General features: G+C 45.7%; 1 protein-coding gene across 1 annotated transcript in view; it reads left to right on the forward strand.

Annotated features, from left to right (window-relative positions):
* The window catches only part of auts2 (AUTS2, activator of transcription and developmental regulator), a 307,865-nt gene that overhangs the window by 265,295 nt on the left and 26,326 nt on the right, over positions 1 to 16,244 (forward strand). Inside the window, exon 5 of the mRNA XM_022745814.1 lies at positions 9,828 to 9,876. Within this exon, the coding sequence (XP_022601535.1) occupies positions 9,828 to 9,876 (49 nt within the window). The remainder of the gene's footprint in view (positions 1 to 9,827; positions 9,877 to 16,244) is intronic.

Below are 16,244 nucleotides of genomic sequence, written 5' to 3' on the forward strand. Positions count from 1 at the left end.
ATCTCTATTACAAGCAGACAAGCGGGGTCTTATGTCGTGGTCACCAGCCTCGGAGACATTTCCAGACTGGTGCCCTGCACCATGACAGCACGCGCCCTCGTGGAAATCTACTAGCCCACGTTGTGCGCCACTTCACTGCTGGAAACACACGTTCATATGTGCAGATGTGATAACCAGGGATTGTTTACTGCCTGATCAGAGTCATAAGAGCTTTAGTGAGATCCTAAAAGTGTTTCTCTGTGATGCCTTTGACAATAATGAGCAGAAGTAGCGTGTGTGGCAAGTTGTGATGTTCTTTCATTTGATATTGTCACCGTACTCTTCATGTGACATCTTGTATAGTCTACTGTCAAACCTGCTTTGCTTTAACTAAAGCTAAGTACCAGCAGCGTGAGCTGGTGCCAAACATGACAGCTACGCTCAGGTCTGTCTTCAGCCGGTGGCCTTTTATCGATAATGACAGATAAAGAGCCCTGTGATCTTGTGAAGCACCAGGCACTAGTGTTGATTACCATCCCTGCTGATAATGCTGCATGCTAATCATTGTAAACATCATGTTGTGGCTTTGACACACTTAGGCTTATCTGTAATTGGTGTAATTGTTACTAGCATTTAACGAGATCTTCTTCCAGATATGCTGAGTGCCAAAAGGACCCGGGTATGAGAGACGCTGCCTCACATCTGCCTCGCTGATGGGGGCATTAGATCAACACTAACTCCTCTCGCTGTGCTATTAATGAAAGGCAGCCACGAGCCAAAGCATAAATCCGATAAAAGGGCTGTAGATGAGGGGGTCATGAAATATTTAAATATACAGGGCTTCAAAGCGGAAGAGGCCTCCCGTTCCTATCAACAGACAGACCCCCTGCAGCCCAGTCATGGCCCCAGTATGTGGCCGGCAACCAGCTCCACATGTAGGTCACAAACTAACAGCTCACTTTTATGCTGTAGGAACGCCACCAGGGAAAAGGAGGGGATTCACAGATGAAATTGCTCCTGTCTCCAGACACACACACTCACATAGACACACACACACAGTCTTCCTCTTGTTCAACCGGTCTCCCGTGTTCTAGTGTTACAAAGCGCGAGGGATGACGACGGGGTCATGGAAGATATCCAAGCACTGTCTCAGTGGAGTCTGACATGTTAAAACCCCCTGTCACATGATAGAGGGTCGGATCCTCCACAGCAGGCGTCCGTGCGGCCCCTCTCACACAGAAAAACTATGGAAGGATGCATCTCCTGGCTTTCAGTTTTTGCAGAGCGTGATGTGAAAAAATTCTTGTTTTAAGGATTTTTTTAAGGCGACACAAGATGTATCACCTGTCACCTACTGAATGACAAGTGTCAAGTATCTTGTGTTCACTTTTATTTTATTCTCAAAGGGGCCTGAACTTCCCATGTCTGTCCTTCCCATCATCAGACCTCCAGCAGGGTGGCTACTGTAGGCAGAACAATGACCTCATTTAGCTCAGGCCTTGCAAAATGCAATTAGAAACCCCTCAATGGCCAGTGGGGGCCTGGGATAAGGTGGAGGGAGAGAGGAGGACAGCGACAGAAAGAGAAAAGAGTTAAGGTTGGGGGAGGGTTGGCAGAGACCTCCCCAGTCTGTCATCCCACTGGCTTTTGATGTCCGTGGCCCATCTTGTGTCCCCCTAGAGAGCCTATCATCAGGCCCCCACTCCGGAGCTGTTGAGCACAGAGAGAGCCGTGGAGAGGCTTGTTGAAGTGCAGCATGGGGGGGGGTGACTGGGGCTGTCTGTTGGTGCCTGGCAGAATGGTCTTGACGGAGCGTGTCAGAGGTCTAATCCCTCAGACCGTACTCCTCCAGCCGGGTGAATCACTCAGGGGGTCCGCAGAGGGTCAGACAGGTTTTAATACAACGCCTTAGTGGTGATTTCCTCAGTGCTTCCCTGTAGTAATTCCCTTTTAAGACACAGCAGGCTGTTTCTCTCCCCTCTCATTCTTCCCTGCCACCTCCGTCTTTGGCTCCGTCTTCCTCTCCATCTTCTCTGTCTCCCCCCATCTCATCCTCTTTCGTTGTCGTCTCTGCTCTCTTCCTCTCTAGTTCCTCCGCCTTTATCTCTCTGCCTCCCCTTGTTTCCTCGCTCCCATCGCGCCGCTGAGAAGAAAGAAACAAAACGGGAAAATAATATCCCTGCCAGCACAGTTGCTCTTGGTTAGTATTAAGTTGAGGCCTCGTGGGGGGCTCAAGCGCCACGGTTCTTTGGTTGTAGATGTCTGCTGGGTCTCCGCAAATATAAAGACATGCAGATTAGGGAGAAAAATTAAAGCTGGGGGTTCATCATGCAGCGGGGTGTCTGTTAGGAATGGTTCTGTCTGGGATGTGGCTCCACTGTAGAGCTTCAGAGAGAAAACAGGGTTCAAATTAGAAGAGGTTTATAATTCTCCTTTTATTGTTATTGAGCTCAAATGACACTGTAGCTTCTTGAGGTTATACTGAATAAAAATGAATGAATTTGTATGACAAGCAGCACTGATACTTGTTTACGGTGTTACTGCGACGAGCAGGAAGTAGTGCTGCAGAAATACATTCAAGGACACTGAGATGTTGTAGAGACGAAAGTTAACATCACAAACAAATAATCTCTTACAATACAGCGCATTAAATTTCCAATTTCCCTGTCACATGCCTCATCTTTGTTTCAAAAGCTGAGAGGATTCATTTTTTTCGCCCCATTAAATCTCTACATCAGCAGTGAGTGACAGCACTATAAATATGGATGCCGATTTGGCCTTTAAAATAATTTAGCTTGGATTTGAGAATTAATAATTATACTGGCATTAAGTGAAAATGTTGAAGGTAAATCACACCTAATATCCATGATGGTGTGTTTCTGAGTGTGAGTGTGCGTGTGTGTGTGTGTGTTAAGGCAGGCATTTGAGGCACATATGCTCCTTTCTGTTAGAAGGGGAGGGAGTGATTGACTGGTCTGAAATTATCCACAGCATTGAAGCCCGCAGCCCACATTCCACGGCAATGTCTGTAATTTAGGCAAAAGGGTCTCCCATTTCTCTTGTGACTGGGCAGAGTGGTGGTGAGGGGGTGTGGGTGTGAGGGAAGGAGGAGGCGGGGGCTTTTGAAGCAGGGAAGGTTAAACCAATTTTCTTTTCTGCATTGTTTTCCAAAGTGAGTCCCACGGCAGTGACATTACACTGATGGCCAGTGAAGTAGGTTTGTTCCCGCTGACAGGCCAGTTCTTTCTTCGCCCGCAATGTCAACTGGATCTGATTATTGCCTACCAGATCCAGATAATGTCTGCCATTGATCAGGCCATTTATCTTGAACTCCTACGGCCCCGGCCTGCTTTCAGAAACCACGGGGAGATGAGAAGATACAGATAAGCAGATAACATAGTCTCTACAGGCTTTTAACAACCAGCAGAAATACTTTTTCGCTGCTTCCGCAGCTGACATACGACGTGAGTTTCTCATCTCTTGTCTCAGGAAGTTTTATTGTATCACAAAGGATATACAAAGGTAATGTCATCGGATCAGATACTCTTTCATCCCTGCACCCATCAGGCTTCCTAAATGTTCCCAGAATGCCAATCACCCTGTATTGTTATTGTTATTATTATTGGCATTGTTATTTACAAGATTAATACTGTAAAGCTTGTCTGTGGCAACGCAGATGGAAATTCTCAAGTCCTTAAATCTTCCATTCTCTCTGTCAGGATATTTGATTGATGCAGTTTAACAGAGAAGACTGTCAGCTTTTCCAAAGGCTTTTTCCACTTTTGGCACGATATGGTGTCCCAGTTTGTATAACGGTTTTTAATGCAGGGTGCATTTGTCTTTGTCTGTGAGTGTGTGTTTGCATGCATAGCCGTGTGTCATCCCCACATTAATACTAGCAATGAGTGACAGATTAATTTATGTCTGGCTACGTGTCTGAGGAATTGGGAAGAAAGGGCCTGTCATTGCTTCTTGTCGAGGGGGGTGGGGGGTAGAGATTAGAGCCAGTTGTCATTGACAACCCAGTGCAGGCTCTGGGAGATAAGGTCGGATGTAATGACTGTAGAAAAAAATAAATAAATAAAACTAATTTTAAAAAAACATCCTCACATTGCTCTCAAAGGGCTGCGAGAAAGGAGATGTAGGCAAATCCAAGTGTGTGGGTTTATGTGTGTGCAATTAGAAATATTTCACAGTTCTTAGATGTGCGCTGCAACATTTGGACGTTTCAGATCTGAAGCAACAAGGAGGGTGTGATCCAGTCCCACTCCTTCCTCTGAGAACACGAGGAATTATTTTTAAAAAACCTTTTGTCAAACAGGTTATTTACTGTGAGCTGTGTACAGCCCATTTTAATCAGGCATTATTTAGTTAATTCCAATAATCAGATTATTGTGTGTAAACAGCCACTGAAACATAATGAAACATGGTCTTCCACTGTTTGCCTGCCTGTCATACACCGCCACTCATTATGTTTACAGTACAATCTATTGCTACATGGCCGTGATATAACCAGGTTATGCCCAGTTCTTTAAGGTGTCAAGTCAAATGATGTTTCTGCTGTTTTCCTTCCTTTGTTTCAAGTATATTCTGACTCTCAGGAGACACGCCAGCAATGTGGCAAAGTGGGTTGGTTAACACTGTTATTATAGCATGTTAGGATGCTGAGCTCAGCATTTAACTCAAAGCACCAGTAGACCTAAGGCTAGGGGCCAGCTAATGTTAGAAGAGAACAAGTCCATACCACGTGTCGTCCGACCACAGCGGAAGGCAGAGGTGTTACAGCTATAGTGTCGCACACATTTGTAAACACCGAAAGCATCAGAGCTACTTGTCTAAGGACCACATCTGGCTAGTTTTTTAAGTGGGTGTTGAATGTCAGACTGTCTGTTTCAGAGAGTTTGAGAAACTGTCGATTTCACTTCCTGCGATGACAGGTGAAAATGTCTTCTGTGAAAAATGTGTCTATACTGGCGCTCTAAGTGCAGCCTCGCAGAGCATGGCTGCAGTCTCAGTCTTGTTTACTTATATTTACCCTGTGCTCCTTTGTCTGGCTCAGGAGTTACTGTGTCTCATTCTGAAAGAGATGTCACAGTGAGGTGAAACTGTTTGTGAAATACCCGCCCACCTGAGATGACTGCTGTTCATCGCTGATAACTGTGTTCAATGTCATTAAGAAAATTCTTTCTATTTCCTGCCCTCTGCATCCAATCGTAGCTTGAATCCATGAGTATTTTTTAGTCCCTGTAAGGCAAAGACTGAGCCTGGAGTCAGCAGGCAAATGTAATAAGAGCTTTTAACATATTACATTGCCAGCACTCATGTTACACTTATCAGTAATATTTTAAATGAGGGTAGATTTGGCATAATGGCAGGAAGGCTCATAAAGGCGAGCCGGTCCCCTGTGATTGTAATCTAGGAGAGAGTTCCTGTAAAATTAAACCATGGTTGTGGGGGGAGAGAAAACATGCCTCTGGTTTCTTTGAAGTGGAGAATCAGCGTCCAAAAAAAAGAATAAAAGATGACAAAATGTCAGTGTGAGGCTGATGGTCTATAGACAGAACTTACGTGCCCAGACAGCAATTACTGAGATACATAGCATAGATCCAGACATTGTGTTTGATCTCAGTGCTTCGTTCTCTTGCACGGACGATGTTTTTCCACAGTCAAACTGTGCAGGGTTCTCATTTTTATGTGCATGTTCGTCTCTGTCAGCGTTTCATTTGAATTAAAAATAATGTGCAGAGAGAGATCCGGACGCTGATTGTTTGGCGGTGTGGCTGTAATCACAGACTTGTGGTCGCTCTCAAATCTGATAATGACCGTTTAAAATGGAGAACAGCGACTCGCTCGTTGCTGCTGCCGCTGCTGCTGCTGCACAGGCCTGTGAAAATGACTGGTAGCCATTTTATGTTGGTGGCAGTCGCATAAATACATATCTTGAAGCCAGCCATGTCATGCGTTTGAAGCCAAACCACGATATGCTCTTGATGTTTCATCACAATCACCGCTTCAAACATAGGAATCCTTGTGATCTAATTACATGTAACCACAGTTAGTACATTTGCAACTAATTTTAGACATGATTTACTATTTCTGTTCCACATAGAATGAACCGTGGCGTTGTACAGCTGAATAATTTCTCTGTAGTTATCAAAGATGTTTTCCCACAGCCTGAGAGCAACAGTAAGCCAGAGGTTAATTATTTCATTAGGTGAAGTGGTTCAGTGCACAATGCATACGTCTCTGAAACACACAAGGATGCATAGCAGGAGCCTCTAACTTGATGAACACATGGCCATGTAGGCTGCTCTTTCTCCCAGGCCCTTTGTGACCACAGCTTTTATCCACTGAACCAAGTGGCTGGACTTTAACCGGCCACCTGAGGCCAGTCCTTCCCACCCCCTGATGGTACTTCACATTCTTTGTTGTGTATGTCATCAGTGTGTCTACGGACAGCTTTGCGGAGTACATGGATGAATCGTAAACTTCTCACTTTAACCAGACTGAGCATCTGACTGCGGTTTGGAGAAAAGTGCTGTTGTGTCAACTCCTAATGTGTGAGGATTTGTTTTGCCACTCTGAGTCTCAGGCAACGGTATATCCCATTTCCCATGACTTCATGTTTGTATGGCCGGTCCCAGCCAGCCAACAGACCCTCGGTCGCTCTGTTACCGAGGGACGGATTAGCATCTCAGCTATGAGCTAAGTCTGTTTTCTGCTCTGTGGTTGCTTGGGCTGAGCTGGCAAGGAAATACCTTGCAATGTGACTCTATTGTACATCCATTGACCTCCCAGCCAGTGGGTTAATGCTCATTAGACAAGCTATAGAATGCAAGGGTTTGCACTATTAAGAGGATTCTCCAGGAATGTCCAGCATTAGATCAGGATTTGCAAAATGTGAGGGATCAAGGTGAGGAAAGATGAGCGCTGTTGCTTCTCAGGTAAACATTACTTTCAGGCCTGCAGTGTGAATCTTGACAGGATGGTGTCCCACCTTAAATCTGTGTGATTCCTTCTAAATACACGCTCTGTGGCATCAACGCCGGGAAACGACTGGAGGGTGGAGCAAGAGGCTGAGCCCTGCCAGCTCCAGCAGGGTTGTTCTGTTGTGACCCTGGGCAGGCAAGCTAAGAAAAAAAAACCCTCTAGGGCTTGGTAAAGTTATCACATAATTATAAACTTGGTAGTCATGATTTATGTCTGCAGTGTCAGGGGTGGAAGCTCCTTGGGTTTTAGGTTTGTCAGGGTTGGCCATGGAGAGCTCAGAGCTCAAATTGAAGGCTGCATGACCCTAAGTGCTTTTTATATTACCAGCTGACCTCCCTCCAGGCCAGCGGAGTGGGAGTTGATCCAGCAGGAAGACAGCGCCTGTGGGCTGCTAGGTGGTGCATGCTGTTTGTAAAGGAGCGTTTTGTTTTTCCTCCCCTCACGGTAGCAGCATCCTACTGGGGAATTCATTAGCGGCTGACATCACCTCACTCAGTACAGAGTGAAAGAAAGAATATCTTTCTGCCTCTGCTCTCCCCTCCCTCCTTCCTTTCCCTTCTTCCCTCTTGTTCTCTCTCTCTCTCTCTCTCTCTCTGCCTCCTTATCTAGCTCTGGTGCGCTGCTGTCTCTCCTTTTGCGCGCCATTTACGCAAAAGACAAACGCGCTGATGTGCGCCTCTGTGACCTCAAAGCTTTTCGGAGGCGCAAAAAACACGAGTGTTTGTCTTGTGAAGGAGCACGACTGAGGCTGAATCCAAGTCCGCCTGGAAATCAGGAAGTGGGAGGACCCGACCGTGAAGGCAGCAGCAGCGGCAGCAGCACTCAGGCAGTCAGTCGCTGGATGAATGGGAGTTTGTCTGCTGCTTGGGAGCGGATGGGGAGAGGCTCTTGTGTGCCCACGACCGGGATCCGTCAGAGAGAGAGAGAGAGAACTGCAGACTGGCTTTGCAGCTGAACACGCGGCGACAGCGGGCTTACACCTTGTGAATTTTTGCTCACCGCTTGTGTGATCTGCCTCCGTCTCTGTGTCTTCAGAGGAAACTGGCCGTGCGCTTTGTTGGATTGGTTTGCTCCGTCGGACGCAGCCCCTCTCTGCGCACCCACACACAAACCCTCCCGGATCCTGTTTGTTTCCTCTCACGGATATTTCCGACAGGAGAATATAGGTGAAAAAACCACACTGTGTCCTGAGCGAAGGAAGAAAGGTGGACCAAGGGATTTTTTCCGCTCGTCGCCTCAGTGCGGTTGCAGAAGCTCTCCGTGGCGAGACACATGGTTCCCTTTGTCCAAAAGGCGCAGTAGCTTTGTGAACGGCTTTGGATTTTTTTTTTTTCTTGGAAAGGCTTCTTCTCTCTCCGCATGGCTGTCCTCAATTTAAAAGGAGTAGACTTCGCCGCCTCTTGTGTGGATTATATTATTTGAAAAGCAGAATGTGAAACGAGGCCATATTTACCAGACCGAGAAAGTAATATCCTGACTTATTTGCTAACCTTGCCACATCAAAGGTATGCGCTGCCTCTGAGCCGCTTCTAATCTCAGATTTATTTATCACTGTGTGTCAGAGCCCGCAAAATGGTCTGAGAGGGGTTTTATCACAGTAACCATTGTCATGCCGCCTCTCCTGCTGTCATCTACTCTGCGGCTTTCATTGTTTACATTTGTCAGTGTTGTACTAGACAATTAATAGATGATCCATTACAGTGTGTTTTTTTTGTTTGTTTTTTTTAACAAAAATTAAGTCCTAATGGAGGCTGGTTGTTGATCCGCACTGTTCTGTTTTGTTTCTGTGATTACAACACTTGGCTTCTCCTGCAGACATGATAAAAAAGACATGAGTGTGCATATAACTGAGCTGTCACTGCACGCAGATTTAGAATATTACGGTCATTAGCGTTATATAGGCTAAATCACAAGAAAACACCCCCCCATACACACACACACACACACTCACACACACACACACACACACACCCCTGCCCAAGTGCAATGCCTTAACATGATATTTGCTACAGAATTTAGCATCATATAAATCATGAGGCCAGAGAATCCACAAAGCCACTTATCAGAAATTCATTTTATTCAGAGGAACCTGTCTGTCTTCCTCCCATGTGCGTGAGCTTTACGGGTGTTGTCCTGTTTCTTTCCTGTCCGAGCAACCTGTAGTTATTTGTAATATGAAAATATTTCCCCTAAACCTCGTGATTGAAAGATGATTTATCTTTGACTTAGTTTTTTTTTTTTATATATATAAACTTTCTTCCATCTATATAAGCGTTTTGTTATTTGACTAATTCAGGTTTTAATTCCATCCCTGCACATTTTATTCTAACGCGGTGATACTGTTGGTGCTCTGCTAGGAGAAGGGACGGAGCGGCTTTATCACGGAGCAACAGTGCCATCAAGTGGCGCGAATATGAAGAGCCACTTGTTTTGTTTGAGTCTAGATATGCAGTGTTGCTTCTGATCGTGGTGCTCAGGTTACCTAAATAATTACAGACATAATTTGGACATGACAGGTGCAGGGGAAGCAGCTAAATGGGATTAAATTTGATCTTGAAGTTTGTCTTTGTAAAACAGAGAGCATCTGTCAAGTACACATTGTCAGAGACACATCCCATAATCACATCTAATAAACCTCACTCGGATAAATTCAGGAGTAGGATTTACACTGAAATGACAATTTGGTGACTTAAGCCTAATGATCATTAACCATAACCCAGTGATGTCCTCTCAGTCAGAAGTTATTACCCTGAAATGTTCCGAGAAATGTTATCTGTGGGTGTGTTTGGACATTTTGGAGGGAAATGGTTCTGCAGTTTTATGTGACATTTTGCTGATTCCATTTTCCTCTTTTCCAGGTCTCCGATGCCGGCTCTGAGAAGTTTTTCAGCACAGCTGCAGTTAAAGGTACAGACATTACGTTTATATTTTTCACCGTGCTGTAGTGATGACAGAATGATGGTGCAGGTGTATTTCCATCCTCCTGTGTTATCACCATGTTGAAATTGGTATGCATTGTCCCAGTGCAGTGATAGTTGTGTTTGTGTATGATCGTTTAAAATAATGCATCAATAACTAGGCATCGCATCTATGCACCTGATCCAATTTACCCAAGATGCACAGGTATGAAGTACCACTCAGCTGTTATTCAACACCAAGGCATAAAATAACAATCTCACTCTGCCTGTAGTCATCAGATGGAATCACTAAAATATTAACCATCATGCTTCATGTGGGCCTGTGTTTTTGCATGTGTGGAACATGTGACATGAAATGGTGTGGAACCAATGTGGCATTTGTTGCAAATGTGCTGAAATGCGCGAGGACTTGCACTGCGGCCAGAGGAGGAGCAGGATGTAATAATGCTGCGGGGAATGAAGTGAGGGCAGGAAAAGCATCTTGCTACGGCCTCTGTGTGCCAACACCACATGTGACCTCATTATTAAGTCACTAATTTGCTGTTAAAAGCAGCCCCATTTTCTGTGGCTCAGGGATAATGGAGGTGCCCCGCGTGAATGGACATTCCTCTGTAATGGGGGGAGTTACCATGCAGGGCCGCGGGGAGGCTCGGAGATGAGGGTTATGACCCCTTCAGGGCCAAGGCTGAAATGGGGCCAACTGCTGATGATAGGTCCTTGTACCTCCCATCGTTTCTCTGCACTTCCCTCTGAGCAGACCTCCAAACACATTTCCCACATTCTGGCCTTTGATTCCCTCCAGGGCTTGATTTGTGGCATCCATTGGTGGTGGTGGGGGGGGGGGGCTCAATGGCCATGCTTGACAGGGAGGTTTCCTTTTGAACGTGCTTCTCTGTGGACTTATTTGGTTCCCTTGAAAGGATTAAGCCCCCCTTTGTGCAGCCTAAATCAACAGAAGGCCACCCTCTCTCCCCCTCTATGAAAGGAGACCTGACTGGGGAAACAGTACACAAAATACGCTTTCTCTCTGCTGCATGATAGTCCACTCTCTTGGCCTCTATTTCCATTTAAATATCCCCTCTTTTCTTCCCTTTTACCATCTCTGTCCCCTCCTCTTCTCCTGCCATATGCTAATGCTAATGCCTGCCTGCCTATTGGAAAAGGCGAGTCAAAGAATCCAGGTGCAGGGAGAGCAAGGACCACTGGTATTTTTATGGAGGGTGGTGTTGAGATTAAAGAGTCAGGTGGGTTTTTGTTGGAGGGGATTACCAGCACTCTAATGCAACCAAACCTCAGGACGGGCAACAGCTCCAACAAAAACAGGGAGAGCGACTCATTTGTGGGACGACGAGTGTCAATATTTGCTCAGAGGCAGGTGCAAAAAGTCTGTTTGTTTGACCGTTTGTGCACTTTCTTGTTGGTACACAGAAAATGCTTATTGGGCTTCAGGGTTCAGAACGCGCCTTGAAAAAGTCATGACACACCATGATAGCAAAAACCGTTTAATATTGTATTGTTTTTTAATTGTAACTTATTGTATTGACTTCTGCAATGAAGGAATGGTTATGGCTGAAACTATAATGTTGTTGCTGCAGTTGAGTCATTAGTCTGCAAGTGTTGAAATCTATAGACAGTCATCTGGGAATATTTACAGTGGAGAAAAATATAAACATTGCTGGACAATAGACTTTGGTGAATAAATCAGGCTTTAAATAATTGATAGTAGCAGAAAAATAAAGCAAATAGCTTGACATGTCTATGACAGAATGTGTATTATTCATGGTGGATGAGCCAAAAGCTCATTTCAGACTCAGTCATAATAGTATTAATAATAATGGCACTGAGTGGAACAAAGGTAAGATGCCCTGAACATACGTTGAAACAACAGAGAGAAGAGAAGGCCATTGTAATTCAGCTGCTGATGTGCAGCTTTGTTAATGACTGACTGTTGGCTTTTTTCTCTGAAGCAAGAGTGGAAATTAGCCCAGGGCAACCTCAGATCTCTTTGAAGACTTAGTGCTGGTCCCTCATCTTTTAATCTCACAGCTTTCTCACCTACTCAATAATTACTGTATTACTTTGTATTTTTCATGCAAACTCAAAAGCCACAGTGTTTTGTTTTTTTCCACCCAAGGCCTACACTGCATTTTAAAGAGAAACTCCGACTGATGTGAATGCAGCTTTTGTCTTTCCTGACGTTGATTTGTTTTCTTCCCCTCTCGTGTCGGCGTCACCTCAGGGCCGTCTGTGTCAACTCTGCATAGTTGTCTAATGTGGAGCTTTAAGTCACTATCACTCTTCTGCTTCCCCCTCTGTTTTTCTCCCTCACTCCAGCTCACTCTAGGTTCAGTTTGCCCAGGAATGGATTTCATTAACTAAGAGTCATTAAATGTTAGCTCTAATTACTGCAGTTGTCGATGCGCCTGCAGGTGTCAGTGAGAGCTCTCCTGATTCATCTGCTCTGCAAGAGAGCGAGCACCGGGCAAAAAGCTGTGGTAGTCTATTGGCCACCAGTCAACAACTTTACTAACATCGAAGCTGCTTTCAAGGTGCTGTGGGTAGAAATCAGTAACCAAGCCTTATTAAGGCTGTGACCGCTGTCCAGGGATCCACCGGGTTGATACAGATGCTTATAAAGCCACAGCAGCAGCGCATGTCACCACAAAGCCCCACAGACAGATCTATCAAATGATTAAAGCTGTGTCCCGGGGCAGTAATATCTTGTCACCCAGTTACATTCCCATCCTTCATGATATTGTCAGTCCACAAGCCGTCCTGAAGACTCAGCTAAGTCATTGGAGGGCAGAGACTAAGCTCACTGTGCATTGTTTGTTGAGCGTAGCCCCAGCAGTGAGATTAAGATAATGCTGGCTGACATTTAAAAAGCTCCGCAGTGCCATTTATCAAGAGCAGACATGAAAATGTTTTCATCAGTGAACTGCTGAGTCTGGTGCAGATGGAATCTGTTTAGAATAGTAAGTAATGACAGACGAGTCTTTAATTGGCTTTTACCTGCGTATATATCATCAAAGTCGCATTTAAACTGTGGTCACAATTAGAAATAACTTTGTTGTATGATTTTCTGTTCGAGGGTGTAGAGAAAATGTACTCGAGATTTTTTCAAAGAATTCATCTGCTAGATATATCGAAGAAGCCAGTCCCTGGTGAGACATCTCCTGCAGCTGTGTCTACGATGTGAGAGCGAGTTCAGTGCGGGGGTGAATTGAAGTGCACAGTGTAGTGATTCTCAGTTTCCCCCCTCAGCACAACGCTGATTTCACCATGCTTTACTGGAGTTAATGTGAAAATGAAGCGGTGCTACAGCGAGACCCGGGGCTGACGCCAGCGTGAAGAGCGCCGCTGGTGAAGTGTGTCGGGCTTGAGTGCGTCTGTCACCGAGGGAGAGAATACAGTGCGATGTGGAAGGTGTAATTTGCAGCACTGATGACATTGTTTAAAAAAATAGTGGAAAGAGAAAAGCGGAGGTGAACTTTTGTGGCAGATATCAGAGCTGAAGAGCTCCCTGGATTGTCATAGAGAGCTCTGCTGGCAGCAAAATTGCCTGTGAGCGTATTACTGCTGTGTGGGAGGGAGCGGAGGGCTTGTTTTTCTCTCTCTCATTCTCTCCCGCTTTCCTGAGGAGGACTGGTGTTGGAGCTGTGTGTACTTGCAGGCTGTGGGCCGCCACCTGCTGTAATCTCAAGTGATATAGAGAGCAACAATCACGCCACAAATCACCCAGGCAGCTCCCTAACTCATTCAGTGGACTGGAAAGAGAAGGTTGGCCTTTCACAGCACCAGTGTTGGTTTACTGCCCCGGGCTCCCTGCACTGCCCTCGTGCTGACCTCTGCCGTCTGTGTGGGTTTGTGCGTCAAGAAATCAGGGCTGCCTGTGGAACTTGACCTGATGTGCAGTGGAAAGATGACCCCACCACCATTGGCCTTTTGTGCGTTCTGAGGAACGGCTGCAGTCAAGGACGGTCTCTTTCTCCCTGCCTGGGGCTGGGAGGTCACTGAGAGGTCAGGGCCCCCTCCCCCCCAGATATAACTGCTGGAATAAAGCATTGTTGTTGTTTTGGCTCAAACACAAGCTTAAAACTAATCAAAATGCCCTTCTGGTATTTAATAAGTGAGCATGTTTGTAGAAATAAGAGAGAGCTGAAGGATTTAACTCTGAATGATACATCACTGAGGCAGATTCCAGGCGTTTCCCCCGTGTCTTTGCTTCTGGTGGTTATTCATCCCCCGCTAGGAGCATTTAATGTATCTCTAAGGGGTAAAGGAAGCTCAATATCCTGTGCAGCACAGAGGGAAGCCCTCCCCCCTTTCCTCTCCATGGCTGCAACTACAGAGAGAGAGGCTGTATTTCATGACCATGAAAGGGGCCGCTCCAGCCATGCCTCTTCTGCTGACACAGCCAAACAAAGGTTAACAAATCAAGGGGAGCACTGGCTGATTTACTGTCTCACTGTTGCAAACAATTGTCCGGCCCCCGATGTCAACAGCTCCCATATACTTAGTCAGTCTGTGGGCAGTGAAATATGGCAGCATTTCCAGCTGTGCATTTCTCAAAATCGCATTTAAATGTTTGTATCGATCACAGCTCATTAGTCCTGATCTCTGCTGCAGGGGAATGCTCTTCCAGAATTCTTAGTTTGGTTTTAAATCAGATCTACTTCAGCCTTTTGACGAGGGTCTTCATTTTTAACGTGTGCACATTTTTTTCTATGAGGTCTTCTGTCAGGTCTGAGAGCAAAAGTTTGATGGAAAATGTTTGGTTTACTCAATGCAATCATTATTCAGAATCATGAATAACACAACATCCATTCAAAACGGACACAGTACACTATACATTCTCATTAATATCTGTCTGTTTGCCTTTTATCTCACTCACAGTCACCTGCTAAAGTCTTAACATAAGCAATCAGGTCTGATGATGGAATTTCTGGCAGGTAACCGAGTCAGGTAAATACTGTATGTGAGTCTAGTTGGTGCCTACCCAATAGAAGCTTGTTGACTAGAGGATCAGTTTTAAGGAGATGCTGTGAATGGGTCTGTTGGTGCCGAGGAAACGCGCTCACACAGCAGCAGTGTGGGCCGGTCTCCTTCCATCCCCTCCAGCAACACAAAGAGGTCATTCAGAGTTTGTTCCCCCAAATCCCGAGGTTAGAGACTAAGTAAATCCATCCATCTTAATGCACTTATTTCAGCACCAGGAGAGCTGGAGGGAGACTGTGTAAACACTCCTATATCCGACATACCACGCTAAACCCAAAGAGCCTGGAACCCATCAGGCCAAAATTAAAGGTCTACATCTCAAACACAAACATTGAAATGGGCTGCACTCCAGAGATCAAAGTGAAAGGCCTTAGTTTTCCTGCTGCTGCCCCCCCCATGTCTGCCACACTCAGATATGTGGTGGTTTAACAGCCAGTCAGGGTTGAATGGTGAGCAACTGTATACTGTACATGTCTGTTAACGCTCTGTGTTGGTCTAGCTAAGGCAGAAGGACGTAAGCGTACTCTTTGTCTCTGCTGATTAGCTGTTTTCACGGAGATGGTGACAGTTTTTCACTTTCTAGCTTCTTACATGAAGGTCTTTGGAAAAGCTGCAGTGCCTGTAGGTGAATACATATCCTTTTTTAACATGCATCTTCCTTTTTTAGGTGTTTTATTATCAGAGTGTCGTTGATGTATGTTGACGGTGGTGATACCACAGGCTAGTGGGAGTGGATGGGCGGGTGGAGGTGTTGAAAGCACCAGTCTCCTATTCCCAGGAGAGGTCCTCCTCCCATCACCATCACCAACATCCACTGATCCAATGTGACATCAGCCACTCTCCTGCCAACTGTGCAGCATTAACAGGGTCAATGTACCACATACACACACACACACACACACACACACACACACACACACACACACACACATACACATACACACAGCACTTATCAAGACCCAGCCATTCCCAGTGCACTGTCGGTGTGTTCAGGCCAATTATGCCTGTGTCTGTCTTTGGTCCCTGCGGCAGAGGTGACATTGCCAAAGAGGGACAAAGAGCACGACGCCTTAATGAGGCCTCGTGGTCGCTTAGAGGTGTGTGTGCACACCAGTGTGTGAGTGCATGTGTGTACGCATTACAGCAGGAGTGCTGGTCTGGAATAATCTACTCCTCTATCATCATCCAGCATGTGTGTCTGACAGTTTTTTTCCCCATCTCCGGGTCTTCCCCCTCCAGCCATTTCCATCACGCTGCCTCTCCAAATCTCAGTGTTTTTAAGCAGCCTCTGCTGCCTCATGATGTCATTCTACCAAACAGCTTTTTGGTTCTGGCGAATGACTTGAGGGCTCTGTCCCA

This window comes from Seriola dumerili, unplaced genomic scaffold (assembly GCF_002260705.1).
Source record: "Seriola dumerili isolate Sdu_G_001 unplaced genomic scaffold, Sdu_1.0 BDQW01000091.1, whole genome shotgun sequence".
NCBI lineage: Eukaryota > Metazoa > Chordata > Actinopteri > Carangiformes > Carangidae > Seriola > Seriola dumerili.